General features: G+C 42.2%; 1 protein-coding gene across 4 annotated transcripts in view; it reads right to left on the bottom strand.

Moving 5' to 3' along the window:
* Positions 1-19,063, bottom strand: part of KCNT2 (potassium sodium-activated channel subfamily T member 2) — a 369,322-nt gene that overhangs the window by 44,919 nt on the left and 305,340 nt on the right. For all 4 annotated transcript variants that reach the window (XM_059728413.1, XM_059728415.1, XM_014610366.3 and 1 more), the window contains one exon: positions 7,645-7,756. In XM_059728413.1, coding sequence (XP_059584396.1) covers positions 7,645-7,756 — 112 coding nt within the window. The remainder of the gene's footprint in view (positions 1-7,644; positions 7,757-19,063) is intronic.

The raw sequence follows: 19,063 nt of genomic DNA on the forward strand, positions 1-19,063 counted from the left end.
CTTTTGTTCCGGGAGAAATGCAAGCCCTCTATATAGCCAAAGTTACATTAGTGATGAAAACTTAGGAACTTACATACTTTTAGGGGTGCTTAAGGGTTGAGGCTGAGGTTTTATGGCTGTTGGCTTTCACATAAGTACCATAGCTCTAGTGAATTGTTTAGAACCTAAGACATGCTGCCTCTGATATGTAGGCATGCACTATATACTCCTCAAAAATTTGAATCTAGTTGTTAATTCATAAGCAAAATTGAAAACCAAAAATAAGAATTCAAAGATTAACTCTCCCACAGAAAGGAGCTTAACATTAGGGTTAGGACTAGAACTCTGTAAATTATTATTTTTTATTTTTTTGGAAAAGCATGTTTCCCAAAAATGCAGCTTTGGGCATCAGAAAGTATTTGTGAATTCAGTTGCATTTGGTGAATAATTTTGTTCATTTTTTTTCAGGGCTAGATTCATAAGTGAGGAGAAGGCACAAGAATGTGGTGGTCCCATTTTATTCAACAGCCCAGTCACCTGGGATGTGGGAAATCCAGGCTTATTTCACTCCTGTCTGAGGGGAAATGGAACTATATTATGAGGCAGGTTGCCTTAGTACAGGGATGGACAAAATATGGCCCACAGGATAGATCCAGCCTGTCAACTGATTGTATCCAGCCCACAGGCGGGCAGCTGCAAAGTCATGGAATCCAGCACATGGGGAGCCAGCGACTCTAGCTGTTGGGTCATGCTGGACATGTCCTGGCCCCCTCTGCAGCTTACACGAGCTCCCACACTGCATGATGAAAGCAGTACCAAGCAGGCAGTGGCAGCAACTGTGGACATGGGTGACAGGTTCCAGGTCATGTTGGCCATTCCACAGATGATGTTGCTGCATTAGGACGTCAACTGTTGCCCCAGGCAATTGCCCTGATCCCCACTCGGTACTTGCTGGCAGCATCTGAAGCTGGCACTGTCCACAGCTGATGCTGGTGCCCACCTGGCACTGCTTGTAGTGCGCAGGGTGGGAGCTGATGTAAGCTATAGAAAGGCATTGTGGATCAGAGCCAGGGTTAGGATCACAGGGTGGTGACAGCACAGGGCCAGGGCACCATAATGCCAGTCCCAGTGCCACTGCCCACCCATCGCGTTCTCAGATGCTGCTCCCCCAGATTCCAGCCCCCAGCCCCATCCCAGTTGAGCACAGAGCAGAGCCGTGACCCAATGCCTGCATGTGCCTGCATGTGTTCTGTGGGCAGGGATGTGCAGGGATTAGATCACAGCTCTGCCCTGGGGGTGGGCCTGGGCCAGGCCTGGGCCCAGGCTTGGACCTGGGCCCTGGACCAGTGCCATCAGCACTTCACAAGTTATGAGTCTCCATGGAGACCAGCTAGGACCCCCAGGCGGGCACCCAGCCAGGCAGAGGGGATGAGGATGCTTGCGGGGCGGGGGGGGGGGGGGCGTGTTGGTGAGCTCCTGTGCAGTGTGGGGAGAGGGATGCTGACCCAGTCTGTGACAGTTCACCAAAACTCTGTGGCCCATGGGCCAAATAATTGCCCATCCCTGATTTACTACCTTATATTGATGATGCTCTATTTTGTATAAAATGCTCAAGTGTTCATTACAGCAAGGTCTTCTAACTCTTTATAGAAAATGCCAGAAAATACCCAATTGAATAATTTATAAATCTCTGCTCCTGGAGCTGTTTTGATTTGTTTGGTGAACAAAACCAAAAACAAACAAAATATACAAAACAAATCTTTGAGAGTTATCAGAACTGATTTTATATTTTTACAGTTTGGCAATTATGGCAAAAGATCAATTCTTTCTATGACTCTATTCAGAACCTAAGCCAGCAGAGACCCCTTGAAGTGAATGGATTAACACCAATTTATAGCTGCAAATTTAGCACTGTTTTTAACAGCTCATGGCATTGCTGCAAATTAATTTGTTAGGGTTATTTCAAATATAATTATTTCTGCTATGGAAAAAAAATGGAGGTGATACATCCTATCCCAAATGGAGTTCAAAAAAGTTTGTAGCCTCTAGATGCCTCAGGTAAATGTATCAAGGGCTTTCCCATATTTTTCAGCACACACAACCAGTATGGTCATATACCTTAAGAGGTAATACATTTTATAATAGCAAGTCTGATTAAGGGATACTAGGGGTGTGTGAAATGGGCTGTATTTGATTTGGATTTGACCCGAATCAGGAACAGTGATTTGATTCATTGATTCAGATCACTGTCCTGATTCAATTTGGCTGTATCTGCATACAAAGATTCAATACTGATTCAGAGAACCAGCAATTTGGCCATAGACACAGCTTTAAATGTTTTTTCTACATACCTTGAGGTACCAGGCATGATTCATGAATGCTATGATGGTGGGGTGGATGAAGCATCCCACAGGAGCATGGGGGGACCATCCCACGTGCTTGGCCGCAAACCTGGAAGTGGACTGGAAGTAATTCCAGTCTACTCCCAGGTCCACTGGAGCATGCAAGGGACCCTCCCTACATCCCCCTGGCTTGACAATCAGACAAGGGGGACCCCAGGTGCCCCCCATACCCAAGAGTCACCAGTTGCTGACCTGGGGGTCAGGATCCCCCACACACTCCCTTGCAGACCCAGAAATGGACCGGATCTTCTGAGCGCACTGCCAAGCATGCTGGGGACCACCCCCCCCATGGTCCCATGGGACACTCCATCCATCCCAGCATCTTAGCATTCACGAGCCACCCGGTACCTTGAGGTATGTAGAAAAAAAACATTTAAAGCTGTGTCTATGTCTAAATCATCGAATCTCTCTGAATCTCCCTGAATTGATTCAGACAGTTCTGATTTGATTCAGAGAGATCAAAGTTTCTCCTGATTCAACTCGGATTTGGAGATTCGGCCACCAAATTGGTCCGAATCTCCACCGAATCAAATCAGCGACCAAAGTTTCCCACAGTCCTAAAGGATACACCTTTTTAAAAGTTTGTCTAATTAAATTGTCCTCCCAAAAATTAGTTTAATGGAAAACTAGGCTGTGAAACATGAATCGGGTCTGCCTCACTTCAGGACTTATTCCAGCCAGGACTCCATGAAATAGCCACCTTAGAGTTGTTGTTGTCAGGGGGGAGGGGGGGGCAGCAGGGGGGAGAGTGTTTGTTTTTGTGCTGTTTTTTGTTTTGTTTTGTTTGGTTGGTTGGTTTTGTTTTTTTTCCTGAATATAATTGGAAAAGATAAGTTTTGGTTTCAAACATATGGCTTAAACATATTTCATCACCTTTCTTTTTTCTGAGTAAAAACCCCTGCCTTTTCTGTTGCTAATTGTGATTTTTTGGTGTTTTTTCTGTGGGATTTTTTGTTTAACTAAGAAAAGGTACAGCTGTAACAGCAGATGGAATTCTTCTGTGATTCAGATATCTTGCTTCTACAGCCCATTAAATCTTGAAGTCAATTTTGCATGTGTGTTTATAACCATTAACTAAAGATGACTAACCTGCCTTTGGAGTCTCTTTTGAAGCTGGGGAGCTTAGACTAGGAATAAGAATCATCTGTACATTTGACCAAATTAATTTTCACTCTAGTTTTTACTTGCATTTCATTTTACATGAGGGGGTTCTGAGAAGTCCAATGAACTACAACACCACCTGTGAAGTACTCCATTGTTACTGGTAAGAGTGAAATGAATGGGAAATATTGTCAACTGTAGAAACCTTCAACCACAAGGAATAAAATGTTATTTCTTTGAGACAATTTATCTACTCATATGTTATATTGAAAGAGTTTGGACAAGAAGTTAATTGAATTACCTTTCTTCAGTTTCCAACCTTTATTCACAACTTTGTTTAAACCTGTAATTTAACCAAATGTTTCAGGACAGAAATGCTGCAGTTACCTCCCCCTCACACACACACTTTATTTTCACAGTCGTCTTGTGAGTTATAAAATATGACTTAGTTGAAATCCTGTTCATTGCCTGTAGCACAGTCAGACTTCCATCAACTCCCTCCCCAACTACCCAAAACCAAAAGCAAATGAAAAGCTATAGAGTTAATGATTCCCTAGTAAGCATCCCTTATCACCCAGCTGTACTGCAGTCAAGGTGTATGCCTAGAGCTTCCTGTAGGTTATAGTTAGGGACCTACTGAAATTGTAATTTTGTGGATTTCATAGACATTGCAAAATGCATCATTGCCTGCGAAAGTGGACAATGTCCTTAAAGCCATGAAATCTGTGGGGGGGGAAAGAAAGACATCTTACTGAAAATAAAATGTTAGCGCCCCAAAGTGAGCCAGCAGTCTTCACAGTGCTGCAGCCCAGTGGCGCAGCCCATTGGGGAGAAGGAGGAAGAGGGCTGTCCACATGAAGAACAGCCTAAGATGGCTACCAGCCCTGCCCCTCACTGCTGATTAGCTAAAAGAGCTGCCTCTCATGTGGCCCTGCCCCTTTCCACCAATCAGTGGTGAGGGATGGATTGACATGATGGACAGCCCTCACAACCAGAGGTGAGGGGACAGAGCTGCATGATGGACAGCACTTGCAGCCAATCAGAGGTGATGGGTAAAGTCAACAGGGCCCCTCACCCAATCAGAGGCATGGAGGGTCCCCACTGTAATCAACCCATAAATATGACAGCTGGCCCTGCCATGATCTCCCTGTGAAATCGGCGTGCTACCTCCTCAAGTTAGGTAGGCCCCTAGTTATAGTGCATCAAGGGACAATACTGTGGAGGAACACCTGCAGCTATTGGCACTTTGTGCTCTAGTGATTCTAGGCAGTGCTGTGTTTATGAAAAGTTAAGGAGAAGTGCTAAAATGAATCATAGATGCAAGCTTTCTTTAAGTGGGCAAAAGAGGCACTTTGTATTGAGGTGATAATACTCAAATAAGGTTCTATAGGACCTCCTAGGACCTAGCGTGCAACTTTCTGGCACCTAGCTCTCCATGTATCTGAAGACACTGTTCCACAACTTAACATTCTCTTGCATGTTTATCATTGTTATACAAGTGTCGAACTGAGCATAATGGATCACTATTAAATTATTTAGTGTGAGATTCTACCTCGGGGCCACAACCAACAATATTAAGCATCACCTTTATTGTCGCAGCATGTAAATGAATACCTATCACTTTTCAGAATAAATGAATACCAGTCCCTTACAAGGAAAGCCTATTAGCTTATTTCAGGCATGACACAGTAAGTGAAGGCAACAGACTGTCTGAAGTTTCCCAAAAATTTATCCTGCATATGTTAAAAAAAAAAAAATCTGACTTCTAGAAGAGCCTTGTCATGCATAAGGAGTTGAGTGGCTGAACTTTAGAATGCTAGTATATATAAGCAGCTTGATTTATATTATCTAGCTTTTAAAATGTACTACTCACTTTAGTATTTTCAACAAATGTTATATAATATTTACAACAAATTACATTTGACTCCCAAATGCAAAGAGCACTACAGAGACCCCAAACTGATATTAGAGCTCCTAGGTGCTACCATAGCAATAATAATAACAATAATAATGTGTTTTTGGCAATCAACAACAAATCATGTTGTGAAACAAGCTGAATTCTACATTCAAGAAAACAAGAATACTTGATGACAATTTCTGAACAGAAAAAATGAAAATTTGTCAAATAGCTGTCATGACTTAACCATCACATTTCTATAGGAAGAATAAACAAGATTTTCATCAGGAGCTGATTTGACCATGGGTCAAACAATTGTTCTGAGCAACAAAGGATTTCTCAGCCCACAACCTCTGTTTCCCACCTCCAATACATATAAAAGCCTTAAAGAAGCGGATGTTAGTTGTCAGATGTAACCAAAGATGGATTGCCCTTCCATTTTTCCCCAAATGGCTGGTACTGGAAAGGGGTACCCGTTCATTTCCTCATGAATCAATACATAAAAATATAAAAGCAAATACAAAATAGAGCTATTCATGGGTTTGAAAATTGTTGCAGAATGCAGTTACAGGATCTTTAAAATGACTTCTAGCACAATGCATTTTGTTACACTTATAGATGTAGCCAGACCCCAAGGATGGCTGCAACATCCCCTGCTGGTCAAGCAGCCTCTTCTCCACATTGGGTCCTTGGGGTTCCCTTTCTTTTTAACGTTTCCTGCCACACCTTGATGCATGTTATGAAGTATAGGGAGGGTCCTGAAATGAGCCCCAAATCCTCAACCAGCCATTTTCAGTCTTGCCCCCTAGGGTACTACACTATGGCCCTCTTAACCCTGTCAGTGCTTCAGGGCACCAGCCACCTTATGGACTCATAGCCTCATGTATTCATAGCCTCCATCCTTCCCTGTAGAAGGTCACTACCTATGCCTTGTGGATAGTTCTTGATCATTTTGAGTGGCCCCTTCAGATCCCCAGGGTCCCAGACTCAGGCAAGGCTGCTTGCATACCACTTAGTCTCCTGGGTCCATGTCCCAGGCTAGGCTGTTCTCATGCCACTCAGCCTCCTTATGGTCTCTGACCCCTGCAGGGCTCTATTCTGGGTGCCTCTCAGGTGTACTTGTGGCTCCATGCCACCCCTCTAGCCACAGGTGATAGAAGGCCAGGGTTAATGGGGCTTAGCCCCTCCTAAATTTTTTGCAGTGGCCAGTGACAGCAGCAGAAACACAGAGCTGCCCTCCCCCAGTGCCTAGTATGGCTCGGCATGCAGCTGCTCCTTTACCACTACACACAGCACCGCTGTGTGCCGGCCCACAATGGCCCTGCAGGAGGGAGGGTCAGGGGGGGAATCAGCTCCCCTGCAATATTTTTTCCCACAATCCACTCCACCTCTGGTATCAACTTAAATGCAAAGCAAATACAAGCAAACGTTTTCAAACAACCCCCCGCCCCCACCAGCCTGACTTTGTATCATCTGGCAAACCCTATCTCCCTTTTGGCTTTCACTTCCCAGCTTTTATGGTCAGATTGGGTGTGTGCTAGGCTGTTTCTTTCATCCCCTCCCTCTCCAGAGCTCCACTCCCTGCAGAATACAGGGCTAAACTTCCAGCCTTGCTCCTGGTACTGGGCATATATGCCCTGGAGCACTTCACCTTGTGGTCAGGTGACTTCCTATTTAAGCACAGGGGTTTTGCCTTGAGTTTCATGGTCAGTCTGCCTTTCCCTGCTACTGCTTTACCCAGCTGCTTGCAGCTTTTTTCTTTCAGGGTGTCTGGGATTTTGCCCCGCACTGTAAGGTTGTTGCAGTGCAGCTGGCAGCTGGCTTTTGCTCAGCTGCCAGCCTACTGCAAGGTTAGCCTGCTGCACTGTCCTTTAATGTAACAGGAGCCTCTAGCTCCCTGTTACAATATATATTAAGCCAAGGGGGTATATTGCTATGTGTTGCAAATCCATCTAAATATTTTCCACAGTCATTTCCTAACAGCTTCTTAGAAAATCACATTAATTGTGTCTATCAGAAGTTAGCATAATATATTCTGTTTCCTTAAATCATTTCACTGACCAACTATAAATGCAAAAACATATATATTTTTTATGTTTTCTTTCTTTTTTCTTTTTTCATAAAGTGTATGCTTCTTCCTCTACATCTAAGAAAATTATTTCACTGCTATTTCAATCTTTTCTGAATGGCTTTCAACAAAACAATAAAGGATAAGATTAACTTATGTGATATTTAGCCCAGTTAAAAAAATGCAGATATTCTTACCTTTTCCAGTTTGGATAGAGCAAGAGAGTAGCAGTCTTTGGCTCTGAACTGCATGAATCTCATATTGGCTGGGTGAGTTAATTCGGTGATAATGCTTAGACTTGAAAACAACCTATATTTTAAAGAAATGTTACAGTTACACCTCTAAAGATTACAGTTTGCTGTTATAAGGTCTGCATAATGCTGTACTATATGCACACCTCAATATCTATAATTAAATCAATGAAAATTCCAGCTTTTGGCAAAAGAAAACATAGCTGTAATAGCAGAGAATGCTGCAGAAAACCTATTCCACAGATACAGAGAAAAACAAGCGTCATATTTGCAAAAGTGGAGCTTGTAGAACATTTTATCAGAGTAAAGAAAATGTGTTATAATTGTTTGAGCTTTTAGTACGACCCAAAACTATACTACCCTATACTACTGATTAAAAATCAGTGATGTAAATCAATGAGTAAATCAAATGGGCCCTAAAATTATGTTTTGAAATATTTACATGCCTAAAATGTGAATAAATTTGAGAAGTGTATTGCATTGACACCATTTCAGTAGCAGCTGCCTAACTGTTAAATTTATGAATAACCTTTAAGGTCATGTGCCAAAAATAGAGTAGCTAGGGACATAGTCATGCCTAAGAATGTTCAAGGGCAATTTTTAAGAGGTGGAGTTCAAAACTGCACTGGGCCAGGAGAGACCTGCCTGAACACAGATTTGGGCATATTATAATCTCAACTAGAAGCACAGTAGGGGAGTTCCATGCCCAGGGAAGCTGTAATGCATGGGGCAGTGCCAGCTATGCAGTGCTGATGGTAGAGGCAGGCAGCTCCCACTGCTATAGTCGCTATTTTTGCACACACACCTCTTCTCATTAAGGTGGTATCTGGGACTGCTGCCCCGGTCAACCTCCCCATCTCAGTTCTACTACTGATCACAACTAATGAAAGTCCCTGTGGCTTATTACAGTGTAACTATGTAAGACCAACACTAAGTCTTCCAAGTAGTCATATGGTAAACTGGCAAAACACAAAACTGTCTGTGTAGATGTGTTTTAGGGTCTGTCTCAATGGAGTTTCAAAGTGTCTAGAACTGCGAACTGTGAATTAATCTAGTAATGAATCATGGGACTAAACATAACTGGGTTTGCTCTAAGGCTTCTAGGTTGAATATAATAGCAAACACAGAAAGTAAACCAGGCAGATTGCAGACAGTTCACGCATCATTTTGAAGGTCAGTTTCCTACCCCCCTTCTTTGAGGGAGAGCCTGTAAGGTAAGTTTTTTTTCTCTCTCTCTCTTTTTCATATGTAATTAAGACTAAGTAACCTATATAATCTTATTTTAAGCAGCTAACTCCTGGTCATTGCACCATATTTCCAGGGTCATTATTAAAGATTAATACTTAGGCCCCTTGTTTAACTAGAGTCCAGAATGAGGGGAGTTTGCTAGGGAGTTTGCTTGGAAGCTCTCTCCTTCAGTGTAAGCTTGCTGAGAGGAAAGAGCTTTGCAAGGAAAAGGAAACCCTTCAAGATCAAGGTCAGCAAACAGGCCAGCTACAGAGGAGTTTGCAAAGGAAGGTTGGCTTGGAAAGAGAGGCAGAAAGTGAGAGGCAGCAGATTAGAAGACCCAGAGAGATGGTTGGAGGACGTCACAATCTCAGATTCACTGCCACTGCCACTTCCAGTTCTTCCTCTGCTTGCCACTGCCATGAAGAGGAAGCAATGGATGGTGGTGGTTGGAGATTCCCTTTTGCAGGGGATGGAGAGTAGGGCTGTGCAAAGCTTTGGATCATGATTTGGATTTGGAGATGATTCAGATGATTTGGAGGCCAAATCTATGAATCTGAATTGAATCACTAGAAGCTTTAGGCTTTCTCAATTAATTTGGAGCTTCCGAATAGATTCAGAAAAGATTTGGGAAAGATTCAGCAATTCAGAGATTTGGCCATAGGGTATAACGGGGAATCAATTAAACATCTATAACTTTGTTGTTTTTTTACTGTTTCAGATGAAACTTGCAATAATGGTAGCTACTGCTGAGGACACAAATCCTGCCAAGTTTCAAGGTGATGGGTGCAGGGGTTTCTGGGCACCTCAAATCCTGAAAGCAAAACTCACGTCACATGTGTATGTTAAGCCACAGCAAGGTGAAATTTGCAGGGATGGTAGCACTTTCTGAAGCCACGAAGTCTGTCAAGGTTCAAGGAAAGAGGTGCAGGGGTTTCTGGGAAACTGCACCTTAAGCTGCTGACAAGCAAAACTCATGGCACGTGTGTGTGTTAAGCCACAGTGGGGTGAAAACAGCAGGGGGAGTCTGGGTTCTGAGGCCCTGCACCTCTGGCCACAGGCAGGCAAAACTCGGACATCTGACCCCCCAGGTATCTCTGCACTTTTACCTGGATGGGGGGTGGGAGGGCCCTGGATGTTTGGAAAAGGGCAAATATAGTGCCTAACTTTAAGAAAGTGAAGGAGGATCCAGGGAAATACAGAACAGTTAGCCTCACCTCAGCCTCACCTCAGTCCCAGGAAAAATCATGCGTCTTCAAGGAATACATTTTAATCACTTAGATTCATAGATTCATAGATGTTAGGGTCGGAAGGGAACTCAATAGATCATCAAGTCCGACCCCCTGCATAAGCAGGAAAGAGTGCTGGGTTTGGATGACCCCAGCTAGATACTCGTCTAACCTCCTCTTGAAGACCCCCAGGGTAGGGGAGAGCACCACCTCCCTTGGGAGCCCGTTCCAGACCTTGGCCACTCGAACTGTGAAGAAGTTCTTCCTTATGTCCAGTCTAAATCTGCTCTCTACTAGCTTGTGGCCATTGTTTCTTGTAACCCCCAGGGGCGCCTTGTCAGGCTTGTTGGGCTCACTGGGTAGTGATCAATGGCTCAATGCCAGTTGGAAGGCGGTATCAAGTGGAGTGACCCAGGTGTCAGTCCTGGGGCTGGTTCTGTTCAATATCTTCATTAATGATCTGGAAAATGGGATGGAGTGCACCCTCAGCAAGTTCACAAGTGACACCAACTTCTGGGGGGAGTAGTAGATACACTGCGGGGTAGGGCTAGGATTCAGAGTGACCTAGACAAATTGGGGAATTGGACCAAAAGAAATCTTACGAGGTTCAACAAGTACAAGTGCAATGTCCTACATTAAGGATGTTCATAGATGTTCATAGATGTTAGAGTCGGAAGGGACCTCAATAGATCATCGAGTCCGACCCCCTGCATAAGCAGGAAAGAGTGCTGGGTCTAGATGACCCCAGCTAGATACTCATCTAACCTCCTCTTGAAGACCCCCAGGGTAGGGGAGAGCACCACCTCCCTTGGGAGCCCGTTCCAGACCCTGGCCACTCGAACTGTGAAGAAGTTCTTCCTAATGTCCAATCTAAATCTCCTCTCTGCTAGCTTGTGGCCATTGTTTCTTGTAACCCCTGGGGGCGCCTTGGTGAACAAATACTCACCAATTCCCTTTTGTGCCCCCGTGATGAACTTATAGGCAGCCACAAGGTCGCCTCTCAACCTTCTCTTGCGGAGGCTGAAAAGGTCCAGTTTCTCTAGTCTCTCCTCTTAGGGCTTGGTCTGCAGGCCTTTAACCATATGAGTGGCCCTTCTCTGGACCCTCTCCAGGTTATCCGCATCCTTCTTGAAGTGTGGCACCTAGAATTGCATGCAGTACTCCAACTGCAGTCTGACCAGCGCCCGATAGAGGGGAAGTAACACCTCCTTGTACCTATTCGTCATGCATCTGCTGATGCATGATAAAGTGCCATTGGCTTTTTTGATGGCTTCGTCACACTGCCGACTCATGTTCATCTTGGAGTCCACTAGGACTCCAAGATCCCTTTCCACCTCTGTGCCACCCAGCAGGTCATTTCCTAGGCTGTAGGTGTGCTGGACATTTTTCCTCCCTAGGTGCAGCACTTTGCATTTCTCCTTGTTGAACTGCATTCTGTTGTTTTCTGTCCACTTGTCCAACCTGTCCAGGTCTGCCTGCAGCTGTTCCCTGCCCTCCGGCGTGTCCACATCTCCCCATAGCTTTGTGTCATCTGCAAACTTGGACAGAGTACATTTCACTCCCTCGTCCAAGTCACTGATGAAGACATTAAAGAGTATCGGTCCAAGGACCGAGCCCTGCGGGACCCCACTGCCCACACCCTTCCAGGTTGAAACCGACCCATCTACCATGACTCTCTGGGTGCGACCTTCCGGCCAATTCGCCACCCACCAGACTGTGTAGTCATCCAAGTCACAGCCTCTTAACTTGTTCACCAGTATGGGGTGGGATACCGTATCAAAGGCCTTCCTGAAGTCTAAGTATACGACATCCACCACTCCTCCTGTGTCCAGGCGTTTCGTAACCTGGTCATAAAAAGAGACTAGATTGGTCAGGCATGATCTGCCTGCCACGAACCCATGCTGGTTTCCCCTCAGCATAATTTGTCCTGCTGGGCTCTCACAAATGTGAGCCTTGATAATTTTTTCAAAGACTTTGCCAAGGATGGAGTTGAGACTGACTGGCCTATAGTTGCCCGGGTCCTCCTTCCTCCCCTTTTTGAAAATGGGGACCACGTTGGGCCTTTTCCAGTCCTCCGGGACTTGGCCCATGTGCCACATTAGTTCGAATATTTCCGCCAGTGGCTCTGCAATGATGTCAGCCAGTGCCTTCAGCACCCTTGGATGGAGCTCATCCGGGCCTGCCGACTTAAAGGCATCCAGTTCTTCCAAATGACTCTGCACCATTTCAGGGTCTACGCATGGAAGTCTGGCGCCTTACTGCTGCCTCTCTACAACCCCAGTGAGAGACTTGTCATGTCCCTCGCTTAGGAACACTGAGGCAAAGAACTCGTTGAGGAGTTCAGCCTTGTCCCCTCTGTCTGTCACCAATTGTTTCTGCCCATTTAGTAGGGATCCTATTCCTCCCCGGGTCTTCCTTTTACTCTCTATATATCTAAAAAACAATTTCTTGTTGTTTTTTACTTGGGTTGCCATCCTCAGCTCCATGGTAGCTTTGGCCTGTCTAACTGCCTCCCTACAAGCACGAGCAGAGGAGGTATATTCGTCTTTGGTGATCTCTCCTTGTTTCCACTTTTTATGTGCTCCCCTTTTGGCCCTTAGGCAGCTCTGCAGAAGAGGACCTGGGGGCTACAGTGAACAATAAGCTGAATATAAGCCAACAGTATACCTTTGGTGCCAAGAAGGCTAACAGAACACTGGGCTACATTAGTAGGAGTATTGCCAGCTGATTGACGGAAGTAGTTATTCCTCCCTGTTGTACACATGTGAGGCCACATCTGGAGTACTGTGTCCAGTTTTGCCCCCCGCCACCCCCCCCCCCCGCCACCCCTCATACAGAGAGGATGTGAACTAGTTGTAGAGAGTACGGGGGGGGGGGCAACAAAAATGGTGACGGGGCTGGGGAACATGACTAATGAGGAGAGGCTAAGGGAACTGGTCTTATTTATTTTGCAGAAGAGAAGACTGGTGGGGGATTTGATGCCAGCCTTCAACTACCTAAAGGGTAGTTCTAAAGAGGATGTAGCTAGGCTGTTCTCAGTACTGCCAGATGACAGAACAAGAAGCAATGGCCTCAAGTTACAGTAAGGGAAGAACTTAAGCGTGGTTACCTAGTGGGGTGGTGGAATCTTCAACCTTAGAGGTTTTTAAGGCCTCGTTCAACAAAGCCCTGGCTGGAATGAACTAGTAGGGAGGGGATGATCCTTCTTTGAGCAGGGGATTTGACTAGATGACCTCCTGAGGTTCCTTTCAACCTTAATTTTCTATGATTCTATGATAACAATTAAATGGCTTTTTAAAAACTAGAACTTCTGCAAATGAGGCTTGGATTGCCCATATTCAGTAAATAACTGTACATTAATTTTAATAGAAATTAACTTTCCAGACTCTTAGTTTGATATGGTGAACTGTTCATTGCTTTTTTTCTCTACAATAAAAGAGAACTGTAACACTATGATTCAATATTCAAACCCACCATCGCAATCACCTAGAAGATCTGATGCATTAGGATAAAGATCTGATCTGCTCTAGTTTTGGCACAACCCAGCTAACGACGATCATATGCACTTGCAGCCTGATTTTAGAAGTGAATACTTAGAAGTCCCACTGAAGCCAGTCACTGGAAGCTATGAGTACTCGACTACTAAAAAAAATCAGTCATCTAGTGCTGAACAACTGGCTAGTTTCATAACATAAAGCAAGAATGATGCACAGCAGTGTTCTGATGCTAGGATTCTTAATTCTGCCCTTTTGATGAAAGCTATAAAATGGCTGCTCTTCAGTCTTTCCTTAACACTGCAGTGCACAGTCTAGAGTAAATGAGCAAGCAGGCATACTCTCTGGGTTGTCATATGATATGCAAAGGAAAATCAATATCAATATCTAAGAGAATGAGCCATCTCTACACCAGATGCTCAATTGCACTCCAGTTGTTGAGGTGTCCCATAAAAATAAGTGAAAAATGTGATGCTTTATTTCATCAATACCCAGTGATATTTTAAAAGGAACTCAGAATACAGGACTAAAGACTGAAAAGAAAACTGGCTTTTTGTGTAATGTGACTATTTCTAGAGGAAAAAGAGCTAGAATAAGAGAAAATGCATTTTTGATGCTTGCTACAAAGTGTAGAGTGAAGAAAATTGTCATAATCCTGGCTAGTCTGTAGATGATTTATACAGTGCTTAAATATGCAAATCAGATGCACTAAGGGTTGTTTTCTAATTCAATATTTTATTATTATTATTCAAGCTTTATCCTAAGAATTAGTTTTTATTTTAACTTTTCTTCTTATAATATTCTGAACTCTTCTGTATGTCACACCAAAGAGAAGTCTTTCACTGTTTCTAAACTTCCTGTTTTTGTTGATTGGTCAGTCAATTACATGAATACGTTAAGTTTTTGTGCAATTAATGGATGGACGTAAACTGATCTGAAAAATAGCCATGCAGAGAAAAGTCATGATGCATCTCTAGTAGGAGTGTTACTGCATTGAAAACATGGAAATGTCTTTGTAGTTTAAATATTGCAGTAGATATTTCTATTGTCATTCAATGAACATTTTTAAATATAATAAAAATGGTGAGCTCCAAAAACTACCTGTAATGTTCTGCTGTCATTTAATACTCAGATTATCAAGGTAAAGACTTAGCTAAGAAATAAACAAAACTGCCAGTGAAAAGGCCAGGTTTCTGTTCACTCATTTGCAGAGTAGAAAACTTGGGCTGTGAAACAAACTTAGTGCCACATAATGTTGTTTTACAAAACTTTCAAAACTAGATAGATCTTCAGTTCATTACAGAGACACTGTGCAAAATAGGAAGGCCAAGTTTTTTGTAAATTACTGACAGCTGCAGTTCTTTGGTTTTTGGATGCTTAAACTGAGACCTGCTAAGGCAAGAACTTTTTTTTTTCAGAAGGCAAATCCTGAACATTTCTTTAAAAAAACTGTCCCTTTTTAGATGTTCAAAATTGGCACACTAAAACTGGGGGCAGTCAACATCACTATTGGCTTCTGAAAATATTGGCTTTTTCCCCCATGTTTTCTAGTGCTCAGATTTAGTGCCATGCTTTGCTTTGTTCTTGATTTTTATTTGCAAAGAGTAAAGTGAATGGAGACAGATCTGGGCCCCAAAATGATCTTCTGGATTGTGCTCATAATTTATAATGGGTATCTTTAAATGTAGCTAAAGTGTCAGAGCCCTAAACTCTCCGTTATAAACTAATTAAACATTCTTGTTGTGGAGTAAGCAAATTTTTAGTTTCCAGTCCCTTAAGCCCTTCTAATTTTTCCCCTAATCATTTTAAAATGATCAGTGTGTGTTTAAAAAAACCCCCAAAAACAGGTTTTTGCTTTTCAGAGTAAAATTACCTAGCAAACGGTTTGTGGTTTTTTGTGGGGTTTTTTTTGTTTTTTTACAGAAAAAAAGCCAATATATTGCACCACTGAATTATAGTTGTGTGAACAGGCTTATGTCTTTCTTGAAATAAACTTGAAATTCAGTTAAATGTGAACTGTGATGGCAGCCTGAGTTTCCCTAGACTCTACTGCCATTGATGCATAAGTAAAAATTGTTTTTTCCCAATATGACTCAGTCATGAAGGCCTTTTGGCTAAAAATCACATTGACTAGTGAACACAAACAGCTGTTCTAATTAACAAAGACAAGATTTAGATTAATATAATCAGATGAATTCAAAGCTGCAACCGGCCATTTACTTATTAGACAAAGTAACAAAAAATACTTGTAGTGACAAGGCAAATAACATTGTTTTATTTTACTATCCTATGTTGTTTATTCTTTTTCTCTCTGTCATCAAAAACTTGGATTTATCTACATCAATTTGTTTCTTGTTGAATTTACAGGATATATAGTATATTGTACAAGCTTAAGATTAGAGTAATGATTTCAGTGGGGTTTCAGAGAAGCAGATGTTGTTTTAAGTTTTTTTGTTTTGCTTGGTTTGGTTCATTTTGTTTTGCTGCAGGAAATCAAAAAGGCAAGACAGAGAGGGAGGAAAGTGGACACAGGCATACGAGAATGTTCTCTATAGCTCAAGCATGAAGCAGGAAAATGAAACTGGGGAACTTTAGGCTAATCAGGATCCTTGTTCTGTGTTAGAAGAAATCAGCTCTTTCTCTAATTACTTTCTTAACAATGACAGAGATATCTGTGAAATAATTTAAAATGTAATCTGTTGCCTTGTGTGAAGTGAGCTGAAAATGATATGAATTGCTTGCATTTGTGGGATGGTTTTCTGAAATGCCACATCTCAATACATTATCACACTAGGGGATAAACAGACGTAGACTTAACAGAGCTCCTAACGTTCTAAAATGTGATCTCGTACAAACTGTTTTTTCTGTTTTAGGATAACTTAGCTAACTTGTGAGGTCTATGTTGCACCAATTATTAGTTCTTTGGAAGCAGTTGGTGAAAATACTCCCATAACAATGGCTGATAACCAAGGAAAGGGACTGGAATGTTATAGAAACTTCAACTCAATTGAAATTGTAATATTGCAGTAGATGTTTCTAGTGTCCATGAAAATTGTTAAATATAATAAAAACGGTGGGCTCCAAAGACTAACTGTAATGTTCTGCTGTCATTTAGTACTCAGATTAACAAGGTAAAGTCTTAGCTTAGAAATAAATAAAACTGCTAGTGCAAAGGCAATTAAAGCAAATAAGGTGATTCAAGCCTATGCATTTCAGCCATGTATCTCAATCTGGCTTGGCATGAAAAATCTAAGTAATTGTACTTGGCAAAGGTGTGTAGAGAAGAGAAAGCTGTGTTGTAAGTCTGCTGTAAAGTGGGAAATTTGGAAATTGAAAACTGCTTGCAATAGCCTCTCTCTCAGACAATGGACCTTGGTATGAAATCTAACCTGTCTTTCCAGACTATATATAACATTATAAAAGCAGTCAGTAAACCATTTTGATACAGTTTTACTGAAAGCACCTGGTTAAGCAGTTAACATCAAATAATATAAAAATAGGTATATCTTGAAAGGCTTCAATCCACTGTAGTGCAGGGTCCTTTCATATCAAGTTTTTGGAAAGGCTTCATTAGGATAGGAAAGCAAGCAAAGGTAAAGCATTTGTCGGGATGAATCCTAAATATGTCTGTACAAATGAATTTCTTAATGTAGCCTACTGTGGCAGTAGCTATATTTACAGCTATAGTAACACCAGAAATAGTGAGAGTGTCCGTTTAGACCAAATGCTTGAGTTTAATTACCACATGATGTTACATCTGCTCTAAACAGGATTAGGTAACATAGAACTAACACAGAGGTAGTGACTGCAACCGTTATAGACTACCATCATATTAGCACTCAACCATAGGAAATTTTAATAAAAATGTTATTCTAGGCAGAGATTAAATGAAACTACATCACAACTTTGGAACTGCTCTATAGAAAAAGCTTAAGTCTTTCAAAAATAGCATAAAATTGTGTGTCTACACAAGATGTTTAGTACGCAGTCAACTAATTAGCAGTGCAGCAAATGTCTTGGTTTCTACACGTGTGTCCCTATTAGGCTACAGTAAACTAACTTAATCCACAGCAGAAAAGTACTTGTATAAGGGTGCGTCAGCGTGGGGGGTGTCTGCTTGCTAGTGCCATGCTGAAGCTTCCTCATACCCCAGCCACAGCACTTTAAACTCCGGGGGAGCAGCCCTATGCTGGCAGGCTGACCCCCTAGGTCACCTGCCAGCCAGGGTTGCTCTGCCCCAATCCACATGCTACACCTGAATAAACTGTGGATCTTAATGCTCCAGAGTTAATTGCTCCCAGGTGTACATTCAAAAGATGCCCCTGGGAGAAATTAACTGCAGAGCAATAAGCTCTGCAGTTTACTCAGGCGCTGTAATTGCACGTGTAGATGTGCCCACTGAGGCCTCACAAAGCTCTGAAGTCTTCTGACTATATAAAGACATAAATAAATTAAATATCATAAATTAAAATCATTAAATAAAATCTCCTATAAAAGAAGCTTTAGCTCAAAAGCTTTTTTTGGTTCATTAGAAGTGGTCAGCAGAAAAGTTAGGATATCATTAATATACCACAATATTGAACTCTTTAATGGGAAGGAGAATTTTAAAACTCTGTCTCTTCATGAACCAGATAACAAAGGTTTACAAACAAACAAACAAACACATTTGACTTTTTCTTGATTGCTTGCTTGCTTTTGCAACATATTTATGAAAGGCTACTAAAGATACTACAGTAAATGAATGTTAACACTGGATCTGTTAAGGGAAGATTATGATCAAACCATTTCTGTGTGAAATACACAATAGGGCCCAAATGTGACTTTATAGAACCTTTTTCATTCACAAAAGTATGTTTTTCTCTTAAACTTGTATGGAGCAGAACTTGAAATGCATACTTAAATCAGTGCTCAGTTTCAAGAACTATGCCAAAACCAGAGTTAGACTGGGGGTTGTAATGTAAAGGTATGCTCCAGTTCTGTGTTTCAAAATCATTTCAGATTCTCACCATGAAGGATCACCCAATGTCATGGGATCAAGAACTACATTTTTTTCTGACACTTCATGGAATCCTTCTCTGTATGGGTCTTTGTGAGAAATGTTGTTAAAATATCCTTAGGAAGGCGTAAGCTATCTTCCCATTTCTGACCAAGAAGAAAACTCTGACATTGACTTAAGTGAGAGCTTTAGCTGGGCAAGTACTGCCAGAATATGGCTAAAATACTGTTGTAACTTGGTTATCTGAATTGTTTTTTAACTGAATAGGGTTATGTTTAATGTGGTGCATGCAGGCCTTGGTGGAGTATAAATTGGTATAACCATTTATTAGTGCATATTCTAATTATACAGAAGCCCTGCTAATAGCATGGATTGAAGGTAGGCCTCAGTGAACACAACTAGGCATACCATACATGGCT

Source organism: Alligator mississippiensis, chromosome 5 (genome assembly GCF_030867095.1).
Source record: "Alligator mississippiensis isolate rAllMis1 chromosome 5, rAllMis1, whole genome shotgun sequence".
Taxonomy (NCBI): Eukaryota; Metazoa; Chordata; order Crocodylia; family Alligatoridae; genus Alligator; species Alligator mississippiensis.